At 34.9% G+C, this 24,917-nt stretch overlaps 1 protein-coding gene across 10 annotated transcripts in view; it reads left to right on the top strand.

Annotated features, from left to right (window-relative positions):
* The window catches only part of LMNTD1 (lamin tail domain containing 1), a 387,606-nt gene that overhangs the window by 267,677 nt on the left and 95,012 nt on the right, over nt 1-24,917 (top strand). For 6 of the 10 annotated variants that reach the window (XM_074325915.2, XM_088798463.1, XM_019737656.3 and 3 more), the window contains 5 exons: nt 11,759-11,877; nt 14,707-14,942; nt 18,111-18,309; nt 20,401-20,587; nt 21,138-21,257. In XM_074325915.2, the coding sequence (XP_074182016.2) occupies nt 11,759-11,877; nt 14,707-14,942; nt 18,111-18,309; nt 20,401-20,587; nt 21,138-21,257 (861 nt within the window). The remainder of the gene's footprint in view (nt 1-11,758; nt 11,878-14,706; nt 14,943-18,110; nt 18,310-20,400; nt 20,588-21,137; nt 21,258-24,917) is intronic. The other 4 variants (XM_088798497.1, XM_088798503.1, XM_088798492.1 and 1 more) reach the window with 1 other exon arrangement.

The raw sequence follows: 24,917 nt of genomic DNA, 5'->3' as shown, positions 1-24,917 counted from the left end.
CACAAAAGAATATGGGACATAAAGAGTCTGTCCTAATGGACTTAATTATAAGTGCCCTAACAGTGCCTGTGGTGGTAGAAAAAGGGCTTGGGAGAAGGGCTAAGCAAGGTGTAAGATGTAATCAATGGTGGCAGGGTTCATAAAGTTCTGAACATCAAGGATAGTCTTCCTGGTGGGATAATCTTAGACCAGGATGTTTCAAACTCAGATCCAGTTCAGAGAGGTACCATGATGTACCGAAGGTGATCCTCATAGCTTGGACCACCTCAGAGGTGATGCATAAAGTAGGTGAAGACTAACTGTCATGAGGGAAGACCTTTCAGGGCACAATGAGAGAAGCTGAAAGAAAATTGATCCACAAGGAAAAGGATTGATTTAGGCTAAAATAATTGATTTAAGCCAGTTTTGTCCCACTGCTGTAGTTAGCAATTTCCTAGGGTACAAGTTTGACCTTTAACAAGGATACTTTCCATTATACTGTCTGGTGGGAAAATTGCGCACCAAAGACCTGGGCAGAAGAATCAGCTAAAGAGCCTTCTGGGTGGGACTTTGAGTTCTTTCAGTGAAAGACTGAAATATTATGCTATCAGCCTATTTATGACTCTGTTCATTTCAAAGCATGACCTGAGGCATGAAGAAGTCAAAAGATTACATTTCTAGACCCTGTTTATTCATACGGAAGGTAGTTGATATCTCCTGCCAGCCTGAATTCTCATTAATTCTAGGACTGGTCTGAGATCTATTTCCTCTGTTTCCATCAGAGGTTCCTAACAATTAGGGCACCTGAGTAGGGATGGAAAAGTCTGAGACTTGTGGTAGGAGTTGCAATTGCTGGATTAGAATTTAAGAGGAAAGTATAAGCTAGAGATTTTAGAATCATAAATTTGTAATAGTAGCAGATATGAAAAATGAATAAAGTTGCTGAAGGAAATAGGAAAGGGAAAAAACAAACAGAGGAAGAGTCAAGGATTGACACAAGGGGATCCTCTGAACTTGGAGAAAAAAGAGGAGGAAGGGGAATTGGACAATAATTTGGAGGGAAGGAATACAAGAGAAAATGATGTTATATAGAGACAGAGAAAGACAGAGTGGCCAATCAGGTCAAATGTTCCAAAAAGAGACAAAGGATCAAAGCCATTAGATGGATCTAGTAGGAGGTCATTGCAACCCTTAAGAGCAGTCATGATTCATCATGAGTGAACAAATCATATCACAGTAGATTTAATGTAAATAGGCAGTAAGGAAATGAAAGCAGTATAGCCTTTTCTCCCCAAAGATATTTGGCTGTGGAAGGAAGGAAGGAAGGAAGGAAGGAAGGAAGGAAGGAAGGAAGGAAGGAAGGAAGGAAGGAAGGAAGGAAGGAAGGAAGGAAAATGCAAGCACAGTAGCTCAAAGTTGAGAGAAATATTTCTGTTTAATTTTCAAATCTTTGAAAATTTGTCTTTGAAAATAAGTCTACCACCTCTAACTTTTTATTGTCTTACTGCTTCTATTTCATGCTCTGGGACTTGGATCCACAGGGTTCTGGATTCAGTCCCAGTCTTTACCTTTTCTATTAAGCACAAGCTGTATGATTTTGACAAATTACTTAATCATACGTGTTTCATGTGCAGATGATCCATTTCTCTTTGTTGACTTTGTGATCCTTCTTCCCAGGTGAGGAGCTGATTAGGTCAGTCGCATCACTCAATGCAGAACACCCCTTTTGCAGAGAGTGGCCACCAAAACATTCTCAGAGGCACTATTCTATGTGTATAGGTTTTTATAAGATTAATAATTATGAGTCGGGAATAGTAATACCACCTTACACTTGTATCATTCTTTAAACATTTACAAAGGCCTTTCACAAGCATTTTCTCATTTAAGTTATGTAACATACTATGTGAAAGCAGGAAGAGATGAGTGAAGTAGCTATAAAAGATCTAGATAATGAGACCAAATAAAAATAGCCAAGTAGCAAAATAAATTTGGATCTCACCTTAAATGTGACGTACAAACTATACTTGTATGTGACATACAATACTAAAGGGAGTCTTTCTTTTCTTGACTAAATATACCAGTGTAGTAAATAGTAGAGCCAAATGGCATGCAAATGTTTTGTTTAAACAACATTAGGATAAGGTTTTAGTAATGGCTCTCCAGGTAATTTGGACTAACTCTTCCACTGAAAACAAATAGAGAAGCTAGAAAAATGCAACATTAACTAAAGACACCAGAAAGCTATCAAGTCAGCCAAGTATTGTGAACACAAGATCCAGAAGAACAAAAGATCTAGAGGGATAACCCATCTTTACTGTCATATTTACCTTAAATGAGTCAGATTGTTTTAGGAAGAGTTGGTTAAGAGGATGAACAGAGATTCTACAGATTTATGGACATAAAGGACAAAATTTGGGATTCAAGGCCCAACAAAGAGAAGAAGCCCTGGGGACATTTCCCTCCAGACTTTACATTGGAACCTTGAAAGTCATACCCCAGGAGTAAGAATAAACTAGAAATAGACTGGCCTTCAAAGACTAAAACCCAGCTTCAAAGTATCTTAATCCCTCATTGACTTAATTAAGTTCATATGGACTTTTTAGTGACTCTACCCACCTAATATATATTCTCTGAAGGAATATAACATGACTTTAGGCCTAAATTATATCTATAATTTTTTCATAAATTACATTTGGTACTCAATCAAGAATAATCAGAAACATGAGGAAACAAGGCAGGTGCCTAAACACAGACAGAAATAACAGATACAACGAATTTATACAACTCAGTAGCAAAAATAGCCAATAATCTAATTTTAAAATGGGCAAAGGATCTCAATAAACCTTTTTCCAAAGAAGACATACAGCAGATACATGAAAAGGGATAGGTGCGCAATATCACTAATTGTCAGAGAAATGCAAATCAAAATCACTATATCATCTTATACCTGTCAGATGGCTTTTATAAAAAAGACAAGAGATAAGTGTTGGCGAGGATATGGAGAAAAAGAGAATACTATACACTGTCAGTGGGAATGTAAAATATAGGCAACATCTGCAATCAAAATGATGAATTTTGATATACTTCTCTCTGCAATTTTTATAAATTAAGGTCTGACGATTAAGCTCACAAACTCATCCTAGAAAAAGTGCTACATACCTCATTGCTGAATATCACTATGGTCACCTTCAACGTACTCCCCTTGGGAAGCTATGCACTGATGCCAGCGCGTTGTCCAACCTTCAAAGCAATTTTGGAACTCTTTTTCTGGAATGGCCATCAGAGCTGTCGTCATATTGATGTCTTGAATGTCATCAAAATGTCTTCCTTTCAATATTTCCTTTATCTTTGGGTAAAGAACGGTCATTGGGGCCCAGATCAGGTGAGCAGGGAGAGTGTTCCAATACAGTTCTTTGTTTTCTGGCTAGAAACTCCCGAATGGACAGTACCATGTGAGCTGGAGAATTGTTGGCAAAAAATTCAGTTTGTTTTCAGGTCATTTTCATCTATCTTTTTCACACAGGCTTTTCAGCACTTCCAAATAGTAAAATTGGTCAACTCTTTGTCCAGTTGGTATGAATTCACAATGACTAATCCCCCGATATCAAGAAAGGTTAGCAACATTGTTGCAACAAGTTTGCGAACTTAATTGTCACACCTCGTAAGTAGGAAAAAAATCAGCAGAGATACAAATGATCTGCATAACAATTTTTACAGTTAATCTAATTGAGACATATAAAACATTATACACAACAAACTCAGAGTATGCACTTTTTTCAAAAATATATGAACATTTCACAAAATGGAACGTATGTTAGTCATGAGGTAAACTCAATAAAATTCAAAGAACATAAATTATTCAGAATATGTTCTCTGCCCACAGAGGAATTTAGCTGAAAATGCTTAACAACAACAACAACAATAATAATAATAACTAGAAATTCTTCAAATGTTTGGAAATTAACCAATAGCTATCTTTAAAAAAAACTATGTACATTTTAAAAATACAGTGAAGTAAATAATAATGAAAATACTATATATTGAAATTTGTAGAACAGTGCTAAAACTATGCCTAGTGGGAAATGTATATTTTCTAATATAGCCATAATTGCCTATATTAGAAAATAAAAATGGGCTACAAAGCAATTATTTAAGTATCCATCGCAAATCTTCACAAAAAGAACAACAAAGTGAGCCCAAAGAAAGTAAAAAAAAAAAAGTATAATAAAGAAAAATATACAAATAATCATATAAGAAGATCAAAAGCTATAGTTGGTTCTTTAAAAAGATCGATAAAATTAATGAAAAAAAGAGACAGATAATCAATATCAGTAATGAAAAGGGAGATGACATGGATTCTACCAACATTCAAAATACATTAAGAGAATATTTGGAAAAATTTTGAGCTAAAATACGGCTTACCAAAAACTGACAAAGAGGAAATAGAAAATATGATCAGTCCTGTAACTGCTAAAGAAAATGAATTTCTAAAGTCCCCAGAAAGTAAAGTCCAGAAACCAGAATGTTTCATCAGTAAATTCTACCTGGGATATAGGAAAGTAATAATGCCAATCATTCACAAATTCTTCTAGATAACGGAAAAAGAGAAAATTCTTAACAAACTTGTTTTATGAGACTAGCATAATCTTCACACCAAAACCTGATAAGGATAGTACAAGAAAGGAAGATTGCAGATAATCCAGTCTTTCCAAAGTGATTTGTAGATTCGGTGCAATTCCAATAAAAATCTAAGCTAGTATTTTTACATTGACAAGACGATTCTAAAATTTATATGGAAATCAGATAACCTAGAATAGTCACGATAATATTGAAAAAGAACAAATTTGGAAGACCTATACTCTATACTATATAGTTACACTATATAGAAATTATATAGACAATGTGGTTATGGCACAAGGACAGAGAAATAGACAAATAGAACAGAATAGACACCCAAACATATGTGGTCACATGATTTACAGTTGAGGCACCACTGTCTTTCAATGGGGGAAATGCTGTCCTTCCAGTAAATAATGCAGGACCTTTTTCTTAACCACATGGAAAAGAACTACACCTTGAATCTTTCTGTATACCATACATAAAAATTAATTTAGTGTGAATCATAAATGTGAAAGGTTAAAAGAAGTAAAACTTCTAGGGAAATAGTCTAAATTTTCATGACCTCAAGATAGGTAAACATTTTTTAAATAGAACATAAAATAATTAAGCAAAAGATATTGATAAATTGGACTTCATTAAAATTAAGAACCTCTACACATAAAATGCACTATCCAGAGAGTGAAAAGACAAATCACAGTCTGGGAGAAATACTTGTAATACTTAAATCCAGCAAAGAATTTTGATCTGGAATATATAAAGAGCTCCTGTGAATGAATGAATGAGTGAATGAATGAATGAATAACACACACACACACACACACACACACACACACACACACACACTCACATACAAATAGAAGCAAGAAACTCCTGAAGTGTGCTGTAATTAATCTAATTACTGATCCATTAGGATCAAATAAATGGCTACTTAAGGCATACTGAGAACATAATCTACTCTTGGCCTGGGTTTGAGGCTCTCTACAGTCTGGCCTCCCCTGTCTCTCTGGCTGTGCCTCACACTGCACACTCAGGACACCTCTCTGCTTCAACCATTAAAATGCCTGCACCATGTCTACCCCTGCATTTTGATGCTTACCAGAGAATTACATTCAGTACTGTCTAGTCACAATAAACAACTAATATGCATTTATTGAATAAATGCATGTGTGAAAGAATAAGTTAACAAATGCCTCTCTTCCTGTTCTCAGCCTTTTGAAATCTTATCTATCCTTTGAGGTCCACCCATATTTCACTCTTTCTGTGAAGCCTTTCCTAACCAAAACAGCAACAGTAATCCTTCCCTGAGTTCTTCTAGCTCTTAACAGAACTGTTCTTTCGATTCTTAACACATTCTATGATGCATTATTTTTATTCATATTTGCAGATACTACTGTCCTGTCAAAAGAATAAATTCCAGAAGAGCAAGGAATATGCCTGACACCTGTTTGTATTCTTACGAAATATCTGTCCAATTGCTTTGTAAACAGTGGTGCTCGATATTTTTCAGGGAATGATGTAGTGTGATGGTGACAAATGCAATCTCTAAAGTCAGACAGACCTGAAGTCTGGCCCTGGTTCTGTCACTTCACAGCTGTGTGACTCTGGGCAATTATCTGACTCCTATAGGTATCAATTTACTCGTCTGTGAAAGGCAGATAATAATACATCCTTAAAAGGATGAAATGAGATAATATGCAGAGTACTTAACACAAATAGAAAATGTGATAAGTGCTAGCTAAGAGTAGTAGTAGTCACTACTGATTACGTTTGACTCTGGATAGTGAAAGCATTTACCCAGAAACTAAAGAAGAAACAAACATGAACTCAGAACAACAGAAACAAAACTCAGAATAATAGAACAGCTAGAGAAAATTTCAAGCACATAGAGATGTCCAACTTGTCTTTCTTCTACTGCAGACTAATAATGTACATGTGACCAAAGGTCTTTCAGAGATCTGTTTCCTAACCCTGCATGAATTTTCTCATTTCATCTCAGACGTCAGCTATCTCACCTTTTCCTAATATACAGGGTCTCAAACAAATGACACAGTACTATTTCAGACACGGTATTATCCACCCCAGTGGTTTCTTTTGTGATCCTAGGGAAGATTAAGGTGTTCTCTTACAAAAGACATAACTTGAACCTCAGGGTCCCTAATATTCTTAGAAGCCTCCCAATTTCTTCTGTTCTCTCATTTGCACATGAGGAAAAAAGCTACTAACCAACATTAATTTACCAACTTAAATTTGCTTATACTTCAAATTGTCAGGAGACTAACGAAGGCAGGTTCATGTAGACAGTGTCATGGGATTTCTCAAGAATAACTAATACCCTCATAGTGAACTGTACGCCTCCTTGCCACCTATTGCCATCATCAGTAAGAATAATGATAACAGGAGCTATCATGATCATATTTGTGGCGTGCATGGTGACCAGAGAGGAAGAGAAGGCAGGGTTTAGGCCTCCGCTTGTCTTGTGTGGTTCTGTACTGAACTTGGCTGGGCTCCATACAGTCTTCTATTTGTGCCTGAAGCCGTGGGTAAGGTTCATGCTTCTAAAAGCTCTCTTTCATATTCCTGTAATCCAGTGCTTCTCACACAGGGCTCTTTTGGGGCTCAAATGTTTCATAAGTTGTAGAGAGGGAACATTCAACTATAGTATTGAATCATGATTGTTTTACCCTGTTTGCAGAGGGGGAAAAAGTTAGTGGATAGCATTTCTCAATTCAAATTGTTCTCCAGTAATTTTTTATTAATACAAATCTTGGACTCCAGACACCAATGTTCTGCTAATGGTTTCCTGTAGATGACAGAAGAAAATGAAATTGGAAATCCACATCAATAAGAAAACTCAAAACCAACCATTTGTTCTTGGTTTAGCAGTTGGTTGGGTGTTTTCTTTTGTTTTAAGACATGTGAGCTGTTGATTGTGAGTTTCTATGGTATATAAATAATGTAAGATGGATTTCTTTTTGCTAGTACAAATATATGAAAATAGTGTATAGATTAAATAAAAAATATATTGATTTGTATTTTTAAAAATATTTTACCAAAAACATGGTATTCTGCAAATAAGACCACGTGTTCTGGATCTCTGCCTCCTGAACAAGGCTGAGATCCCGTCTTAGAACAACACTGTATTCCTCTAAAGAACATGGATAGAAAAGATTTGTAGATGAAGGCTAAGCCTACCATACGTGTACCCTATATGTAAAGTAAGTATGCAGTTATTTATGAACCGTTGCTCAAATTGGTATGAATGTCTGAGGATTCAAATGACTGTTTGAATACCACATAGGCAGACCTAAGATCTTAGTGCTGTGCTAATAGAATTTTTGATTGAGAAGTCCCATGAAGGTATTTGGAAAAACTATCTGAAACTTAAATCTCACAATAAATGGTCTTTTATTCTCTCTGTGAACACCTCCAGTAGGACCTTACGGTAAAATAATAACAGCTATGTCCGAGGCTGTGTTGTTTACACGTCAATCTGTGAAGGAAATGAATCAACCCAGTACATTATTTTACTAGCAAGATGCTTTACAACAGGAATTTATACTATATTTATGTGGGTGCAAATGTGAAACTATATTCCTATATATACAAATTCTTTGAATCTTAGATAGTGGAACATGTCATGTTTTAAATCATAATCCACAACTGCATATTACTCAATTTGGAAAGTCCCACCCATGGCCTGAGAGGGAAGGGAAATTCTCTTTATATATACAGCCTTCATTCACACAAGGCATTTTATTTATATACCAATTTAATAAAATCCCCTAGTGTGCAAATGTTCTCCATATGTGGAGACGGGACTAGAAGACATAAAGCCAGTTCTTTGTGTTTTTCAGTTTTAAAAATTATGTACATGTAATGCTTTGCCTGTTGTTTTTTAATTGTTGAATGTGGTATTTTGCCACTTTTCATTTTTTTCTTAATCAAGGTAAAAGATCACAATATAAAATTCAGTTTTCATAATCCTATTTTACTTTATATCTACTCTTATGGAGCTTAAATTTCTCATGCAGAATTCTGGTGTTTTCCCAACAGAGAGTAAAGCCAGACAGAAAATTGACCCAGAGTCTGGAAGCTAGAGGAGAAAGTCATTTGAGACCAGAGTAGAGAGAAAAATCAGGAGTAGATAAGCTGGTTCAGGAGTAGATAATTGATTAGGCAGTTAACATGGAAGGAGTTAGGAAGATACTAGACAGGAATTATAGCAGAGAAACCGAGTATAGTGAAGGGGCGTTTGTAACAAATGGATGTGAGAGCAAATCCTGGGTCTGCCATCTACTGGCCATATAACCTTAGAAGACATATTCATCTCCCTGAACTTACATTTCCTCATTTGGGAAAACGGGGAAATTCCCATGTTCCAGAGCTGTATTGAAAGAACCTATGTAAGGGCTGTTGCACTCCACAAACACTAAATGTTTCTGTCTTTCCCTTTCAGCTCTTGCTTGATTCTATTTTCCTGAACTAGAGACAGCCATGATAATGATGCTATCAATGTTTGAAGTCTACACATCCTAAAATGGTCCTGCCTTTCTTAGCCTTTTGACTATAGAGAATTTCAAACATCTACAGAAAAAGTAACACATAATGAACCTCCATGTACCCGTCAGCCAGCTTCAACAATTATGTCATAGCCCATCTTTTTCTTCTATCTCCACTCACTACCCTCTGTATTATTTTGAAGCAAATCCATACATCATATCATTTTATCTATAAATGTTTCTGTATGTGTCTCTAAACTATAAGGATTCTCTTTAAGAAATAAAATCATAATGTCATAATACATCTAAAATATTTAACAGCTATTCCTTAATATCATTAAATATTCAGTGTGCTTAAGTTTCCAATGTCTAATTTTTTTACAGTTTACTTGAATTAGAATATAAATTATATCCACAAATTATGAAGGCTGTTTTTTGAATCTCTTAACCTATTAGCTAATGTGCTCTTCGGTTCTCGGCGTATATGTAAGTTAGAGGATTCATCAGATTCAGGTTGATTTTGTTGTTGTTGTGGTTGCTACTAGTATTACCTATGTCAGGTAAGTTACATCAACCACATGAATACACCAAGTTGTATTACCATTGATGATGTAATTTTTCCAAACTGATGAACAACTCTTGCAAAAGGACTGAACAAACCAGTATACAATCTTCCCTCAATATAAACAGTAAATTGTTACTTCCTGGAAAAAATTGGTATATGTTAAAAGTGTGTGGAAATATTTTGTATTTATGTGTAATATAGAGTTAGGCATTAGGTTCAGATAATTATGAACTATTTTTCATCTGCATGATTCTCTGGCAAATCATGTGATACATGGGAAAATTCTTTGCTGAATAAGATTATCTGTCACATTGCATAAATTTAGCATCAGGCTCCTGTCCACTAAAAGCCAGTGGCACCCCACCAAATCTTTATGACTGGTATTAGTGTCTCCTCATATTTACAAAATGCCCCCTGTGGTTCACTTCATCCCCCTGTTGAAAACCACTGAGTTCAAGCAACAGGAAAAGAGGAAATTGGTTTTAGTTGCATATATGCTATAATTTTGGGAAAGGAAATAAGGAAAATATCCTGTATGGGGAATGACTATTGAAACATTAACAAACTTAAAGCTTTCCAAAGTTTTTCTCAGTTGACATGAATGTGTTCCTCTAAACTATGTTGGAAAATGTGAGTAAGCTCTATGATAAAACAAATGTGATCATAGTGACTTCATGCTAATATATGTAGTTCAAGTATAGAAATTTTAACAGCTAGCAAACCATCTGGACAGATGGTAGAGTTAGGGAAACTGGAGTAGTGGCAAGAAATAATAAATCCATTTGTAATTATTTTCTGTGCATAAGTAAAATTTATAAATCTCTTTATGCTATGTTTACACAATTGGCCCATAATGCTTATAAGAAATTACGCTTCATCTCTGAGATGGAGAAAATATAGTCAAATGTTTATCCTCCGCTAGTTGACTTGCTTCATTGCGTGATATAGCTCTTGTATTTTTCTTTTGATTTATTAAAACAGTTACTTTGTTCATTGTCCTTTGTATTAAATATTGTTTATTAGTCTAAGTGAAAGCCATTTTTCTAATCTAAATTGGAAATGTTTTATCATTATTCCTTGAAGCAGGAATTTTTATTTCTACTACCTTTCTGTTTTCTGCTATATATGGTAGATGCTCATTTGAGTATTTTTTGAATTAACTTATCCAATAATCATTATCATTAATATATCATATCATGGTATACAATCATGTACTTTTGTAAATGTTAATGTTATTCTTATACCCTCATTATCATGAAACATTAAGTGTGGATCTCTCTATTCAAAGTGGAATCTGAATTAAGTGATTTAATCATACTGCCAGCATAACTAGGAGAATTTAGTTCTCCTGGTTTTGCTCTCACTATTTCTACCAGTATGGTTCTTGTTTTATTTATGTATATGTTTATTTATTTATTGTTTTGCCTTAAAAGTATATACATTTTCTCTTCCTGTTGTCTGGCTGTTACCATGTATTTAAAGAGTGTTTGTCAAACAATACCAAAAAATGGTTTAAAATAAACATTTAAAAACAGTGATTAACTCCCCAACATTTATTACATACTAGCCTTGACCCTCAGAAATCCAAAATGCCAGTAGGATATCAAACATTTTGGTGCCAAAGTTCGTATGGTGGGAGATATAGCTCTCCTAAAATCAGATAACCTTATTTAATGTCTGCAAACTGCAAAGCAAGTACAGAAGCAACATAGCAATTGTTGAGAGGCTGGAACCTTGTAACTATGGTGACATTTTCTCCTAGTGTTCTAACAGGCAGTGGTGGCCAGATATCAAAGTTGTAGTCACAAAGATAGCCATGCTAGGTTACCACCCTGCCTCCTGAGCTGCTCCCAGTGAATGCGTCACACCTTCACCTTGAGTTGTCTAATAGCCTTAGCCAATATCAGTATTGGCTATGTCGAGACTTACATATTCCCATTAGAATCCTGGTCCTGGCACCAGCGTGGTAAAGAAATCATTAAATCTGGCAGGTGCTCTGAGGTAGTTAGATTAACGGGTGAGGTCACTTGAAAAAGAAAGTCTGGCTTGAACCTCAGTTATATTCATTGCCTAATGTCATGATCCATTTTCCCAGGAAAGAAAAGAGACTTCTCTTCTAGCCAAGATGAAAGATATACGAACCATTCAGGAAACGTCAGGGGCCCTGCAGAGTGAAGTCTGTGAGCAGAAAGCTAAAATGAAGAAACAGGCACAGTAAGAATGGCACAAATGAGAGGACAGACGTGTCTGAGTTTTAGAGGGCAATGGTGGAGTACTTGACCTCTTGTTTCAAAACACCTAATGAAGTAGTTAGAACTAGAATTGATTCCACACATTTTCTAAAATTGACTGTAACATGCAACTATTTCCCCAACCACTGTTTTATAAGTTTCAGTTCTTGAGTAATATAAAAATGCATTTAGGCAGATCATCATATCAGATCTGGTTGAGAGTCCAAGGCTCATATCTAACATGTTCAGGCAATTGGCAGACAATTTCTTTAGAACCACTTTACTGACCTGAGGACAAAGAATTGCTAGAGAATTTTGGTTTTGGAAACGTCTGTGAAGGTGTCAAATAAAAGCTGCAACTGCAGTCTTGAATATATACAATTTAAAGCTAATGTTACTTACATGTTCTGTGTTTACTGTTCCGTTCAAGTCCATTTGAAAAAAGACATTTATTTTTAGAGGTCATCTGAGAAATGATTGTTGCCGGTATCACCAATGTAGCATCTCCCAAAATAACATTGAAATGCTGAAATTGAACTTGCATAACTGCTTCTGGTTTAGTGCTAATCAATTACAGAGGGAGCTAAATACCAAGGAGGGACTTGGAAAATTCCATGTGCTAAAGAGACACTAACTAAGCACTAGGCTAAATCTCTCATCTTCCAAAAGGATCTGGTTTTCAGAAAATGGGCTGCATCATGAACATATCTTCCTGAAATATCTCAGGTCCTCTGAAGATGTGTGCAGCCATTAGACGTTTCTTATTCATATACAAAAATAAGAACACCCCTGGCCCTACGCCAGATTACTGTAATTGCAACATTTGCAAAGCTTGTTGGGAATCTTTTGTGGAATTAAATTTATTTGGAAATGCTATTGTTTTACTGAAGGAAGAAAAAAAAATTCAGAACTTATAAAATGAACATGTTGAAAAGATATAACCAGTTTGTCTATAATGAAACCCAGATGTAAGAAACTTTGAAAGAGAAAAGTACTTTTTCTGCTTATTCTAGCCAGTGTCAGGGAGATATCATGTCATTTGACCCTGTCTCAGGTTGGACAGAGATGAAATATTTGTAATTTGACCATCGATCTCTATAGTCTTCTTCCTAATATCACCACAGTCATACTCTAGTGTATCTTCATGGGTTAGACCTTTTCTGACAAAGATGAGAGCTTGAAGTGTCAGCAGAAGGCAAGTGCTCAAGCTTAATAAGTACCGGGCTATTAATAATGCAATGTTTAAAGCCAATGCCATTTAATTATAAAAAATAATTTGCCAGAGATGTCTGTGCCTCCTGAGAGGTACATTTAGAGAAGTTTGGTTGTGAGTACAAAACTCTCCAGGTACAATATTTCTCATGAAGGAACTTATACATTGTAGAACAAAATGATTGTGAATATCTCTTGGTAAACAGAGAGACTGAGACTGACGTTAGCAAGATAGCAGATTAGGAAGCTCCAGGCCCTGTTCCCTTATGGAAACATTTGGAGAAAAAAGAAAAAACAAAACAAAACAAAAAACAGAATACTGGCTAAAATAACTTTATAGGAACTCTGGAAAACAAAATAGAGACAATGCATGGAGATAAAATACTTAGCTCCTGAGTTACAGTGAGATATATGACCCCCAGAAAGGGGGTGCTTGAGCTGGTGATTTATCCAGTTTTTCAGAGAGCTAAAAGGTTTTGAATCCCAGAACTTTGTTCACAATTCAAACATTACACACACACACACACACACACACACACACACACACAGATGGCTTTTAGTTTACTGAGAAGAGTCTCAACGTGACTCTTAACATGAAGTTGTCATAAGCCTTTTCATAATCTATGCCATGAAAATATTCTTTTATTTGTAAAATAATTGTACTGTAGTTTAGGGACTTTGTTTAAATGGCTGTGCATAAATATATGGTGATGGAAGGAGAACTGACTCTGGGTGGTGAACACACAATGGGATTTATAGATGATGTAGTACAGAATTGTACACCTGAAATCTATGTAATTTCACTAACAATTGTCACCCCAATAAATTTAAAAAAAATCCTTAAATGGCTGTGTACTAGTTAATAAATGCTTTTACATTTATAAGAAAAAAAAGGAAAACCTTTGTTCAGAGTAAGATTTACTTATAAAAATTGTACCTGGAAATTAAGCCTTTCTTCTCCCTCTTTTCTGCTAATCCCTTCGACATTCACACACACACACACATACACACACACACACACACATAGGTGCACACGTGTACTCTATTTATAGTTATTAATTGCAGAGTATGTGAAAATAGACTTTAGCTCTAGAATTGTTATAAAAAGAGGAAAATTATTTCAAGCATGAGTTAAATTAAGGAAAAAAGTATAGTAAACAGTGATATATTAAACAGGAATTATAATAGTTTTATGTTAATAGAAAAGGGAAATATGATCTAATGAGTGCTGAAGGTGGGATATAAAGGGTTTATACAGTCTCAATTTTGTGTTTAAAAATACATTGAAAAGCTTGGAAGAAAATGGTAAAATTTGGGGTTGATTTTTATTGTCTTCTTTCTATTTTTACACTTTTTCAAAACCATCTACAGTAGGAATTTATTGATTTTTAAAAGGAAAAAAAAGCATGTTTTGATTTGATACTAAAGTATTCTATTTAGATTATTAAAACTAGAAATATAAAATGTTCTTGTGCTTATGTTAGATGCATAATACCTTTGAAAAGCAGAACTCTGGGTAACGATATTTCATGCCTCTTTGTTCATAGTGTATTCATTGTGACGTTCTTATTTTGTTCATTATACTAATTTCTGTACACAGAAGAGAAGGTGCACATGCCAATCTCCCAAGAACACTATCACCTTCAGTACATTTTTTTTCAAGTATGACAGATTCAGATACCACAGTCCTGCCATCATCACGATCGTTATCCACTGACGTGCCTCTCAGTTACTCTCTATCCAGCCCTCTGTTTAGTGGAGTAAATATACCAACAATTGCAGCAAAGGCTCCTAAATCAACCATAGTGAGCTATTCCCCATCAGAAAGCAGCTCAGGTAAGCAAAACATGTACCGAATTTTATAGACTGTTTTTAAAGCATATAGTTCAATAGATTCTTTATGTGTCTAAAAGCCAGAATGATATTTTATTATTTGTTTCCAATAATACTAATTTCTTGATGTCATATGCAGAGTAACTTGACAGTGTTTACTGCTGGTCCTAGCACTGGAGTCATATTCCAGTCACATAAATGCATGTGGCCAAATATATCATCCTCCTGATTAAAATATCTTGAGTTATCATAATGGTTCATGGGTTGACTGCTTAGATGTTCTAGAATTGCTAGATAATTAAAAAAATCTAATACCCTGTTTCCCCGAAAATAAGACCTAGCCGGACAATCAGCTCTAATGCATCTTTTGAAGCAAAAATTAATATAAGATCCGGTATTAGATTAGATTAGATTAGATTAGATTAGATTAGATTAGATTAGATTAGATTAGACCTGGTCTTATAGTAAAATAAGACCGAGTCTGATATTAATTTTTGCTCCAAAAGACGCATTAGAGCTGATTGTCCAGCTAGGTCTTATTTTCAGGAAAACATGGTATATAGCAGTAACTTCTCTTCTTCTGAATGCTACCAGAAAGATTAAGCAATGTCTTGTGTACTTTGTGACTTTAGGAGATTTAGGGCTTAGGTAAAGAAAAGACAGAATAATGAAAGAAAGAAGAAAAATAAAGTAGGTGAAATGGTGGAGAGACCAGGGAGACACAATCAAGAATGTGAAAGAGAGGAAAATAGCAACAGTACTATGACAGGATGAGATCAAGTTGCCAACAATGCCCTCAGCAGTATCCACACGATAGGGTACTTGAGGGTATGTTGTAGTTTACTAAAAAAGACCACTGTCTGTGGAAATAAAGGACCTTTCTGCTGCCTACAGTGTGATACATTAGGTAAGGGATTTAGCATCTCTGAGTCCCATTTTTCACAACTGCAAAATGGGGATGATAATATCTACTTCCTAAGGATAAAATGACATGTTTATGAAAATCACCTAGCTCATGGTAAGTACTCAATAAAAATATGTTGTGAATCTGAATGTATCTGTAAGCACCTTCTCAAAGAATAGGCTGGATTTGGGATCTGTATTTCATTTACCAGTTAACTAACAAGTTTCAAAATTGGGCACAAAACATACTCTTGACTTGATGCCTCCATTTTCCTCTACCATGCTGTGGACATTTGCAGCCTGGCTGTTGCTAACCTGTATTTGATTTTGTTTCTGGCATTTTTCTAAGCCTCTGACATATTGTTATATAGGATTCTAACCTACTGCTGTTATTGTCGTATTCCCCATACTTCATTGTTTGCATGCCTGAGACACACTTCTCAAAGAAACCTCCTAACTTCACACTGACCCTTTAGCAATGACCAAATCCATATGCTTAAAAGTGAAAATACAAATTTTTACATCTAGAGAGGGGATATTTTCCATCCTTTGGCACTGTATGATCATGGCCTATGTTCTATATTTGGGTTAACTTGTGAAAGCTCCTAGTATTGTGGGAGAAAAAACAAAATAAGACTGGTTTCCCCTTGCAAGATGAGAGTTGTGCTAGGATGTAGACTTTTGGAGTTACTGTAGATTCTGCTTCTGTAGATGGATGTCTGAGTTTGCTGTGACTTGCTGCATTTGGTTCATTTCCATCTGTTCCTCTTTTTTTTTTTTTTTTTAAGATTTTATTGGGGAAGGGGAACAGGACTTTATTGGGGAACAGTGTGTACTTCCAGGGCTTTTTTCCAAGTCAAGTTGTTGTCCTTTCAGTCTTAGCTGTGGAGGGCGCAGCTCAGCTCCAGGTCCGGTTGCCATTGCTAGTTGCAGGGGGCACAGCCCACCTTCCCTTGTGGGACTCGAGGAATTGAACTGGCAACCTTGTGGTTGAGAACCCACTGGTCCATGTGGGAATCGAACCGGCAGCCTTCGGAGTTAGGAGCATGGAGCTCTAACCGCCTGAGCCACTGGGCCGGCCCTCCATCTGTTCCTCTTGGTGAAATAATGACTGGGACTAAGATTAATGTCTTCTTTCCTTTTAGAATACAAAAGTTTTCTTCCTTCAGGATGAGCTGTTAAAAGAGCTGCTGTATATTCAGCCCAAAGTAATTTAAGGATTAAAGTAAATACTCACTTGACTGGAAATAAACTAATTCAATTCCAAACATTTCTTCTAAACAAAATAGATTGTGTTAATCTTTTGGTGATTTTGGACCAATAGTCACACTAACCAAAGCCACCGTCATACAGTAATAGCTATCATTCATGGAGTACCTGCTAAATAATAGACACTGCTAGACACTTACCTACATTCCCTTGAGTTCTTACATCACCTTATCAAGGTGGTATTATCCTTATTTTATTTTCAGGAAAACTAAGAATTGGAAAGTTTAAATCACTTAGCTTAGTAAGTGACAGAGCTAGGATACAGTTGCAGGTCTGTCTAAATCCTTAAAGACATACTGCTCTATCCACTTCATCATGACGTCTCTCTGTAGTGTTATTCTCTCTTTACATTATTGGATTTACCCAGCATGGTTCTTTCTATGCAAACTCATGGAACCTATCTTGTGTTTGAATCTTAGTAATGAGAATTTTAAAGGAGCAGATTTCCAAGAGGATACTAGAATCTGATTAACCATTACTTTATTTTTCCAATAAAGTATTTTAGTTGATGAGAGGAAATTTAAGTCTTTACCTGGCAAAAGTATTAACCATTGGTATGAAAGGACTCATTTAAAGCTTTAATTTATGGTTAGCGATATGGAGAGAATAGCTAATATGAAATAGAATAAACTTATATTTATATATAACATATCCAAATTTGAGAGACTCAAATGTTTTAACTACTCAAAAAGTTATGATGCTTCTATTACAACTAAATAATCAGTTAAATAGTTATTATGCTGACTATATAATTAATAGTTTCAGATAACTGAAATAATCTCTAAGAATTGAGTATCTCTAAAAATAATCATTTCTGGTTATTTTATAGACTTTGGTTTAAAGCTTTTAATGATCTTCATTTAGTGTGGCAGTGATCACACAATGTATAAAGAATATAATTTTGTAGAAGCAAAGAATAACGATAGTGGCTTTGGGTTCTTTTAATGTCCTTTTTTTCACTTCTCTCTCTATTTTTTCCCTCTTTGATTTCTCTGAAAGGAGTCAACAGCATTATAATTCCAAAGAAAGAGACTCTGTTGTTTCATGCTTCTGGGCCAGCTGTGACTGGGGAAGGAGAGGATTATTTCCTATCTTTGTTTGGCAATTCAAAGAAATTTACTACAGACTCATCTCATGCTAAGAAAACTTGGAAGCACTTTTCTATGGTTCTTGAAGAAGTGAGCCAGTCTAGGTCAAGGTACATATTCATTTGAATTATTTAATATCTTCCATTGAGGTAAGAGCAATTAAACAATAGGAAACCAAGTTCTAATCTATTATAATATCCATGAGTTCATCTAAAACCCTAAGTAATTATTGAAATATTATATGAACTGTTTCATGTTCTGAGCAATTAAAAGGAATCAATATAACTTTCTAAGGAACCAAACAAGGAATTTTAATTCTTCAAGATGCCAGAGAAAAAGAGCACTACATAATCCCTACAAATAAATCAACTCAATTATTCAAGGATCTTTTTTATTATTGGCAAATCATTCAGATGGATTCAGTATCTTTTTTTCTTCTACTAGGATCTCGAGTTAAAGATAGAAGGAGAAAGGTAGTCTTTTAATTCACTGGTTCATTTTTATGTTGTTAGTATCTATGGTAAAAGAATTAATCTGGAAAAAAGTTGATATTAGAACTAAAATAAAAGCTGACTCATCTATACAGTTACTTAATCTTGCTTTTCTTTTTGCATGAACAACAGATTTGAATTGTAAATTGCATATTGATAGCAGGTGTCAGAGGGTTACAAGAAGTTGTTAACCAGAGTAGAGGGTCAAAAATAAGGGAAACTTTTTCCCCCTTAGGTCAGATTTCCTAAAATCAACCACTATTACCATTTAACTGTAATGAATGCCTAAAGTGTTCTATCAGCCATCTGAAAACACTTAAATTATTCATTTATGTTAAAAATTGTGTCATTTGGGGCAAAAATTTTTTAAAAGACTTATATGCATGTTTTTTTACATTTTTAATATATATATATTTTATTTTTCAATTATAGTTGACATACAATATTATATGAGTTTCCAGTGTACAACATAGTGATTAGACATTTATATAACTTACAAAATAATCACCCCAATAAATCTAGTACCCATCTGACATTATAAAAGTTATTACAATATTATTGACTATTTGACTATATTCCTTATGCTATATTTTACATCCCCACGACTATTTTGTAACTACCAATATGTGCTTCTTAATCCATTCCCCCCTTCAACCCATGCCCCAGCCTCTCCCATTTGACAATCATCAAAATGTTCTCTGATTCTATGAGTTTGCTTGTTCATTTATATTGTTTTTTTAGGTTCCACATATAAGTGAAATCATATGGTATATGTTTTTATCTGATTTATTTCAATCAGACATTAATACTTCCACAGCCACACATACGAATATTCACACAAACTGTGAATAAAGACTATAAACAGACTCACCTCAGTTTCAGGTCACGTTTTGCCACCAAAGGATTCAGGTCAGATTTTGCTTCAAATGTGTTTTTTAAAGTTTTTGGTTTTTCAGACCTTTTTGGATTTTGAAATTGTGAATATGAAATTATATATATATATATATATATATATATATATATATATATATATATAATCTTTAAAAAGTGCCTGGCAAATAATAAGCATTGGTTATTATTATTGGTAGGGGTATATTTTATTTTTAAAATGATGTCCGTAACCCACCAAAAGGATTTCATGAGGTACTAATAGATTTTGACCCACACCCTGCAAAATGCTTATATATAAATGTTTACCCTGGTCCCTGGGTACATACTAAGCTTTTAACGTGTGTTAGTAGGAAAAATAATACCATCTTATTTTTATGTAATGTGTTGTTTGCAAATTCTTTCAAGCATATAGTTGCTAGTCATATTCACAGTAACTTTATCAGAAATAAACTCTCTGGTTTAACTTAGCTCTTGATCTATTTGAGAGTTTCATGTCTCAGTAATTTTATGATGAACAGTAGAATTTAAATAATAATCATACCTTCCTATGGCATTTATACCTTGATACCTAAAGCACTTTTTAAGTTTCCTTTAATTATGTTATGGGAAGGAGATGATTTTATTGCACAGATAAACACACAGAACTAAGAGATCAAGGCATTTGTCTTAGATTACAAAATACACTCTTTCTACATAGAATTTGTCCAATAGAATAGATAGCTTAGGAACAACTTCCAAAACATATATGTTATTCAGTTGTTAAAATAAACTAAAGACATGCTTATCTGAAGGCACCTTATAATCTTTGTGTTTTTCTAGTGCTCTTGGAGACATTAAAATAGCTGAAGTGAACACCAAGGGTTTATTCGTGAAGCTCATTAACTCTTCCATTGACAAAGAACTGGAGATTGGAAATCATATACTCCGGCAAAATGTGAATGGACAAACAGTCTCTTTGTACCGATTCCTTTCAAATATCACAATGCAGGCCAATTCCACAGTAACAGTGAGTATAAGATATAAATACTATGAACTAGAATTGCACAGAAAAATGTCATTTTCCTGGTCAGACTATGGCTCAGCACCAGTGGTTTCTTCATCATTCAATCGCTATGTAAACTGTGACGTTTTGTTGGTGGTGGCTAATTGTACCACATTGTCCATCTCTGTATGTAAAGTTATACCCATAATTAAATTTCCTTAGCTTTCTTCAATTTGTTGTACAGTATCCTTTGTTTTTATGATTTATCTATTAAAATTAAATACCTAAGTTCCTAAAATTAAGCAAACATAATCCTTAGAAGAAAAGCAGAGATTGTTTACCTAGAGAAGAGATAATTAGTTGATACTGGAGGGTTTTTCCTCTTCCTTGTACTTTCCTTTAAACCACGTACCATAGTAGTTAGTGTTATACAGCTTGACATTATATATTATATAGTCATTATATTTTAACACCTCATATATTCAGGAAGATAACGTTGCAATAACCCTTTGACATTTACAAAACCATATTGAATTCCAATGACATTTGTCATTATCAAACTATTTTCTAACAGGTCTGGGCAGCAGCATCTGAAGCAAAGCATCAGCCACCATCAGATTTTCTTTGGAAGGAAGAAAACAAGTTTAGCACAAGCCCGAATTGTACGACAATCCTGTGCAAACCTAATGGTGAGGTCAGTATCTGGTACTTAATAATAGTTTTTAAATGGACAGTCTCCTTTCGTTCCTCTTCTCCCCTTGGCTCACTTAATTATTTTTCCATCCCTAAAAGCTTGGATAGAACCATCACTAACTGTCCCAAAACGTCAACAAATCAACAGCACCCTCCTCCCAGTGCCAAAATACCAAACACTGCTTACATTTAATTGGGCAAAAATAATTTTGTTATATCATATTTCTAAGAAACCATTTCAAACTTCAGAGTCAAAGATGGATTTTATTTATGGTAGTTAGCCTGTAGAGCAGGGTAAGAAAGGAAGGAACCATGTACAAGCCTTTTCTATTCATTTACCTATTTCTCAAAAGTTTATTGAGATTCTTCTCTATTCTAAGGCCTGTAATAGTGTCAGGAATGTAACATAGAATATGACAGGATATCTGCCCTCAAAATACTAACATTCTAACAGAAGAACCAACACTTTATGAATATACTTTATTCACTATAAAATTGTGTTAGTAATAAATTAGTGAGTCATTCGCAATATTTGACAATTTTATATTTTCACTCTTTTACTTGGTATAATATTAGCATAAATATATACCCAAAGATGCACCAGGAAAGTTTAAAGGGGTCTCTTTTTACAACAAAAAAGGTACTATTCTTACAAAACCATTCTTTGGATTTTTCTTAAATCTCTGCCCTTTTTCTCACTCCCAATCTAACTTACTATGCCATATAACTACTAATCCACACAATATATTGATTGCATTCTATTTCAGAGTTTCTTTCTTGCTACGTTATACCTTCTGCTTACTTAGATTGACTACCGCTTTACAGTACATTTGCTAATTTATTGAGCCATTTAATGTCATTCTATGAGAACAAGCAGTTGTCATTAGATGGAGATAACGCTCATTAGATGTAATTTTGCAGCCTTCACTCACTTACCTTTCAATATTTTTGTGGGCTCAAACTGAATTTTTTAGTACTTCCAATGGCTTTTACTGATAATAAGGCTATACATCTAAGTATTTACTAAGCCATTTAAGAAATTATTAGCAAAACATAGGTTAGGATTATGACATTCTTGTTTCAGACCTTTGATTATATTTATCCACCCATTTATCCACTCTGCAAACAATTTTGGGGTTTCTACTTTGTATACACACTGTTCCAGGCACTGGACTGTTGAATTAGACAGACCAGGTCCCTGAGCTCCTAGAAGGCACATTTTGGTCAATTGTCATTCCCTGTAACTGAATTAAACTTTGAAATTAGACTCCCCTTTTACTGAGTGGTTTGAACGACTTTGCATATATTTGTATCGAATTAGACCATTTCTGCAAGACGATGTAAATACAAATGATTTTGTTTGCCAGTGAAAGAGTGAACTTGATTGATTGATTCATATGGGAAATACTTAGATGTGTTTAGTATCTGCCAAGCATTTTGTCAGGCACTGGAAAAAAGAAAAAAAAAAAAAAGAAGGAGCATAGCTATTGCATGGTTCCTGTCCTCAGAAAACCCAGAGTCCAGTAGTAGCAATTGATATGTAACAATAAACAATTGCATTACAGTGAAACAGTGCGTTAATAGAATTATGCAGGTATGCGCAGAGTGTGATAGCCTAGGTTAGAGATATGAACGCTGTAAAGGAAAGCGTGACGAAGAGCATTAGAGAGGAGAAAGCACTTATTCTGAGTCTGCAGGATGAGAGGGACTTCACCCAGCTGACCTGAATCATAGTGGTCCTGTCCCTTTCCTCCTCCCTAACTCACCCCTCTCCTTGCTTTTCTGTGCTCTCTTTTCAAACCACACTGGCCTTCTTTCCCTTCATTTACTGTCCAGTACTTAGTTGCTCCCTCAAGCTACAGGGCCTTTGCACATGCTCGTGCCTTTCCGTAGACTCTCTTTCATTCTCTTTGTATCTAGTAAACCCGACTCATCCTCATACCTCAGCTCAAGCCTTTTTCAAATTCAGGTCCTATTGGAATTCCTACCCCATGGTAAAGCAATCAACATTATCTAATTCAAATAAAAAATATTTCCATTAATTACACTGAAATGTGACTTTGTCAACCTAAGACCCTAATGTAAAGGAAACATAGAGTTTTCCCCCACCCGTTTTTTTCTTAACAACAAATTCATTCCTATTCTCACACCTGTGATACTGGACCTCACTCTCTGCAGTTGTGAGATTTCCCTTGAAAAGATAGGTTGCTACATTCCATAAACATCCTAACACACCGACAGACCCAACGTCTTATCATGACCCTGGAATTACTATTTATATAACTTAAGAAATTAACCCGTATCTTGTGGGAAAAGTTACAGGGCCCGCACACTTCTGTAAAACAATAGCCAGTCATACAAATTAGAATAGGTTCTGTTTCTGGACTTGACTAAAGAAGTTTTATTATGGGTCATGGGTCATTTTATAAAAAGAAACCTAAAATAACATATGACACACTACTTTTTGAGTCATCACTAACATGGCAATGGTTAATATTTAACATAGCTACCAATCATGTGGTGTAATACAAAGGTAGATTTAGTTCTGCTCTGCCATGAGTTAACTATGTAAACTTTATTCTGTTTCCTAATATATAACATAAGAGTTTATACAATGTAATCACTAAGATTCTATGATTATATAGATTTTTAAACAGAGCTAGAGTTTTTTCACCAGTCACTTTGTTTTCCTTTAGGATTTGTAGCCTCTATGTTATATGTCAAAAAACTAATAGGCACTGAAAAAATTAGGAACCAGTGTCTTAAATATTTGAATATCGAATGCCTGGAACTTTCCCAATACATTGTTTTGCATTAGAGATTCAGATATGGAACAGACTGCTCCTGTTTTGTAGGAGCCCATTGAAGGGCCGTTTATATATACATTATCTCATTTGATTTAGATTGTTTAAGTATTTTACAATGGAGCTTGGAAAGTTAAATGGCTTGCTCAAGGTCACATGACTGGTGAAATGACAGAACTAAAATAAAACCAGGCATTCTAACTCTAAGAATTTTTCTAGTGTATGAAAAATAGCCTACAAGGTTCATATGGGCAACATTCCAGAGGTGTAATTAAAACTGTATCATTTTATTTTATCACACTGTCATTGTCCTCAAATGTTTTAAGCCCCTATAATGTAAGGAGAAATAAAATGTTCTTGTCTAGGAAAAGCTCACCATCTAATTGAGGGAGATTGCCCTAAAAAGATCATGGATATATTTTCAACACAAATGTCTCTGAGCTGCTAAAGAAGGTACTCCCTAACTGAGGAGCTAAATCGAAAGTAGAGTTTTCCTGCTGTGATCCATGAAATTGAACTTTTTGAAAAAGATTTCATCAGTTTCTTTCTCTGCCATAGCCTAGCTTGGCTGAATGTGCCTGGCATTGCCTTTATGTCTCATTAATTTGTTAATCAAAGCAGAGGGTGTTTCAATGGCTACAGCATAAACCACAAACTTCTAATTTTATAAACTTAAAAACATATCACAAGAACACTTTTGTGCTTAATTATCTCATGTTGAACAAAGAGATAATTGTTAGTCCCTACACATGATTTTCCTGAATAATTTTTACATGTATATGTGTGCACATGCCACACTTGTATTCAAGAAACCAAAACGAATTCCAGCTTTAGTGGTCATGGGTCCCCTTAATAGT

Source organism: Rhinolophus sinicus, chromosome 1 (genome assembly GCF_057876585.1).
Source record: "Rhinolophus sinicus isolate RSI-liver-muscle chromosome 1, RSI-T2T, whole genome shotgun sequence".
Classification (NCBI taxonomy): Eukaryota; Metazoa; Chordata; class Mammalia; order Chiroptera; family Rhinolophidae; genus Rhinolophus; species Rhinolophus sinicus.
The sequence above is the reverse complement of the archived record's forward strand: the minus strand, read 5'-3'. Positions and strand labels throughout refer to the sequence as shown.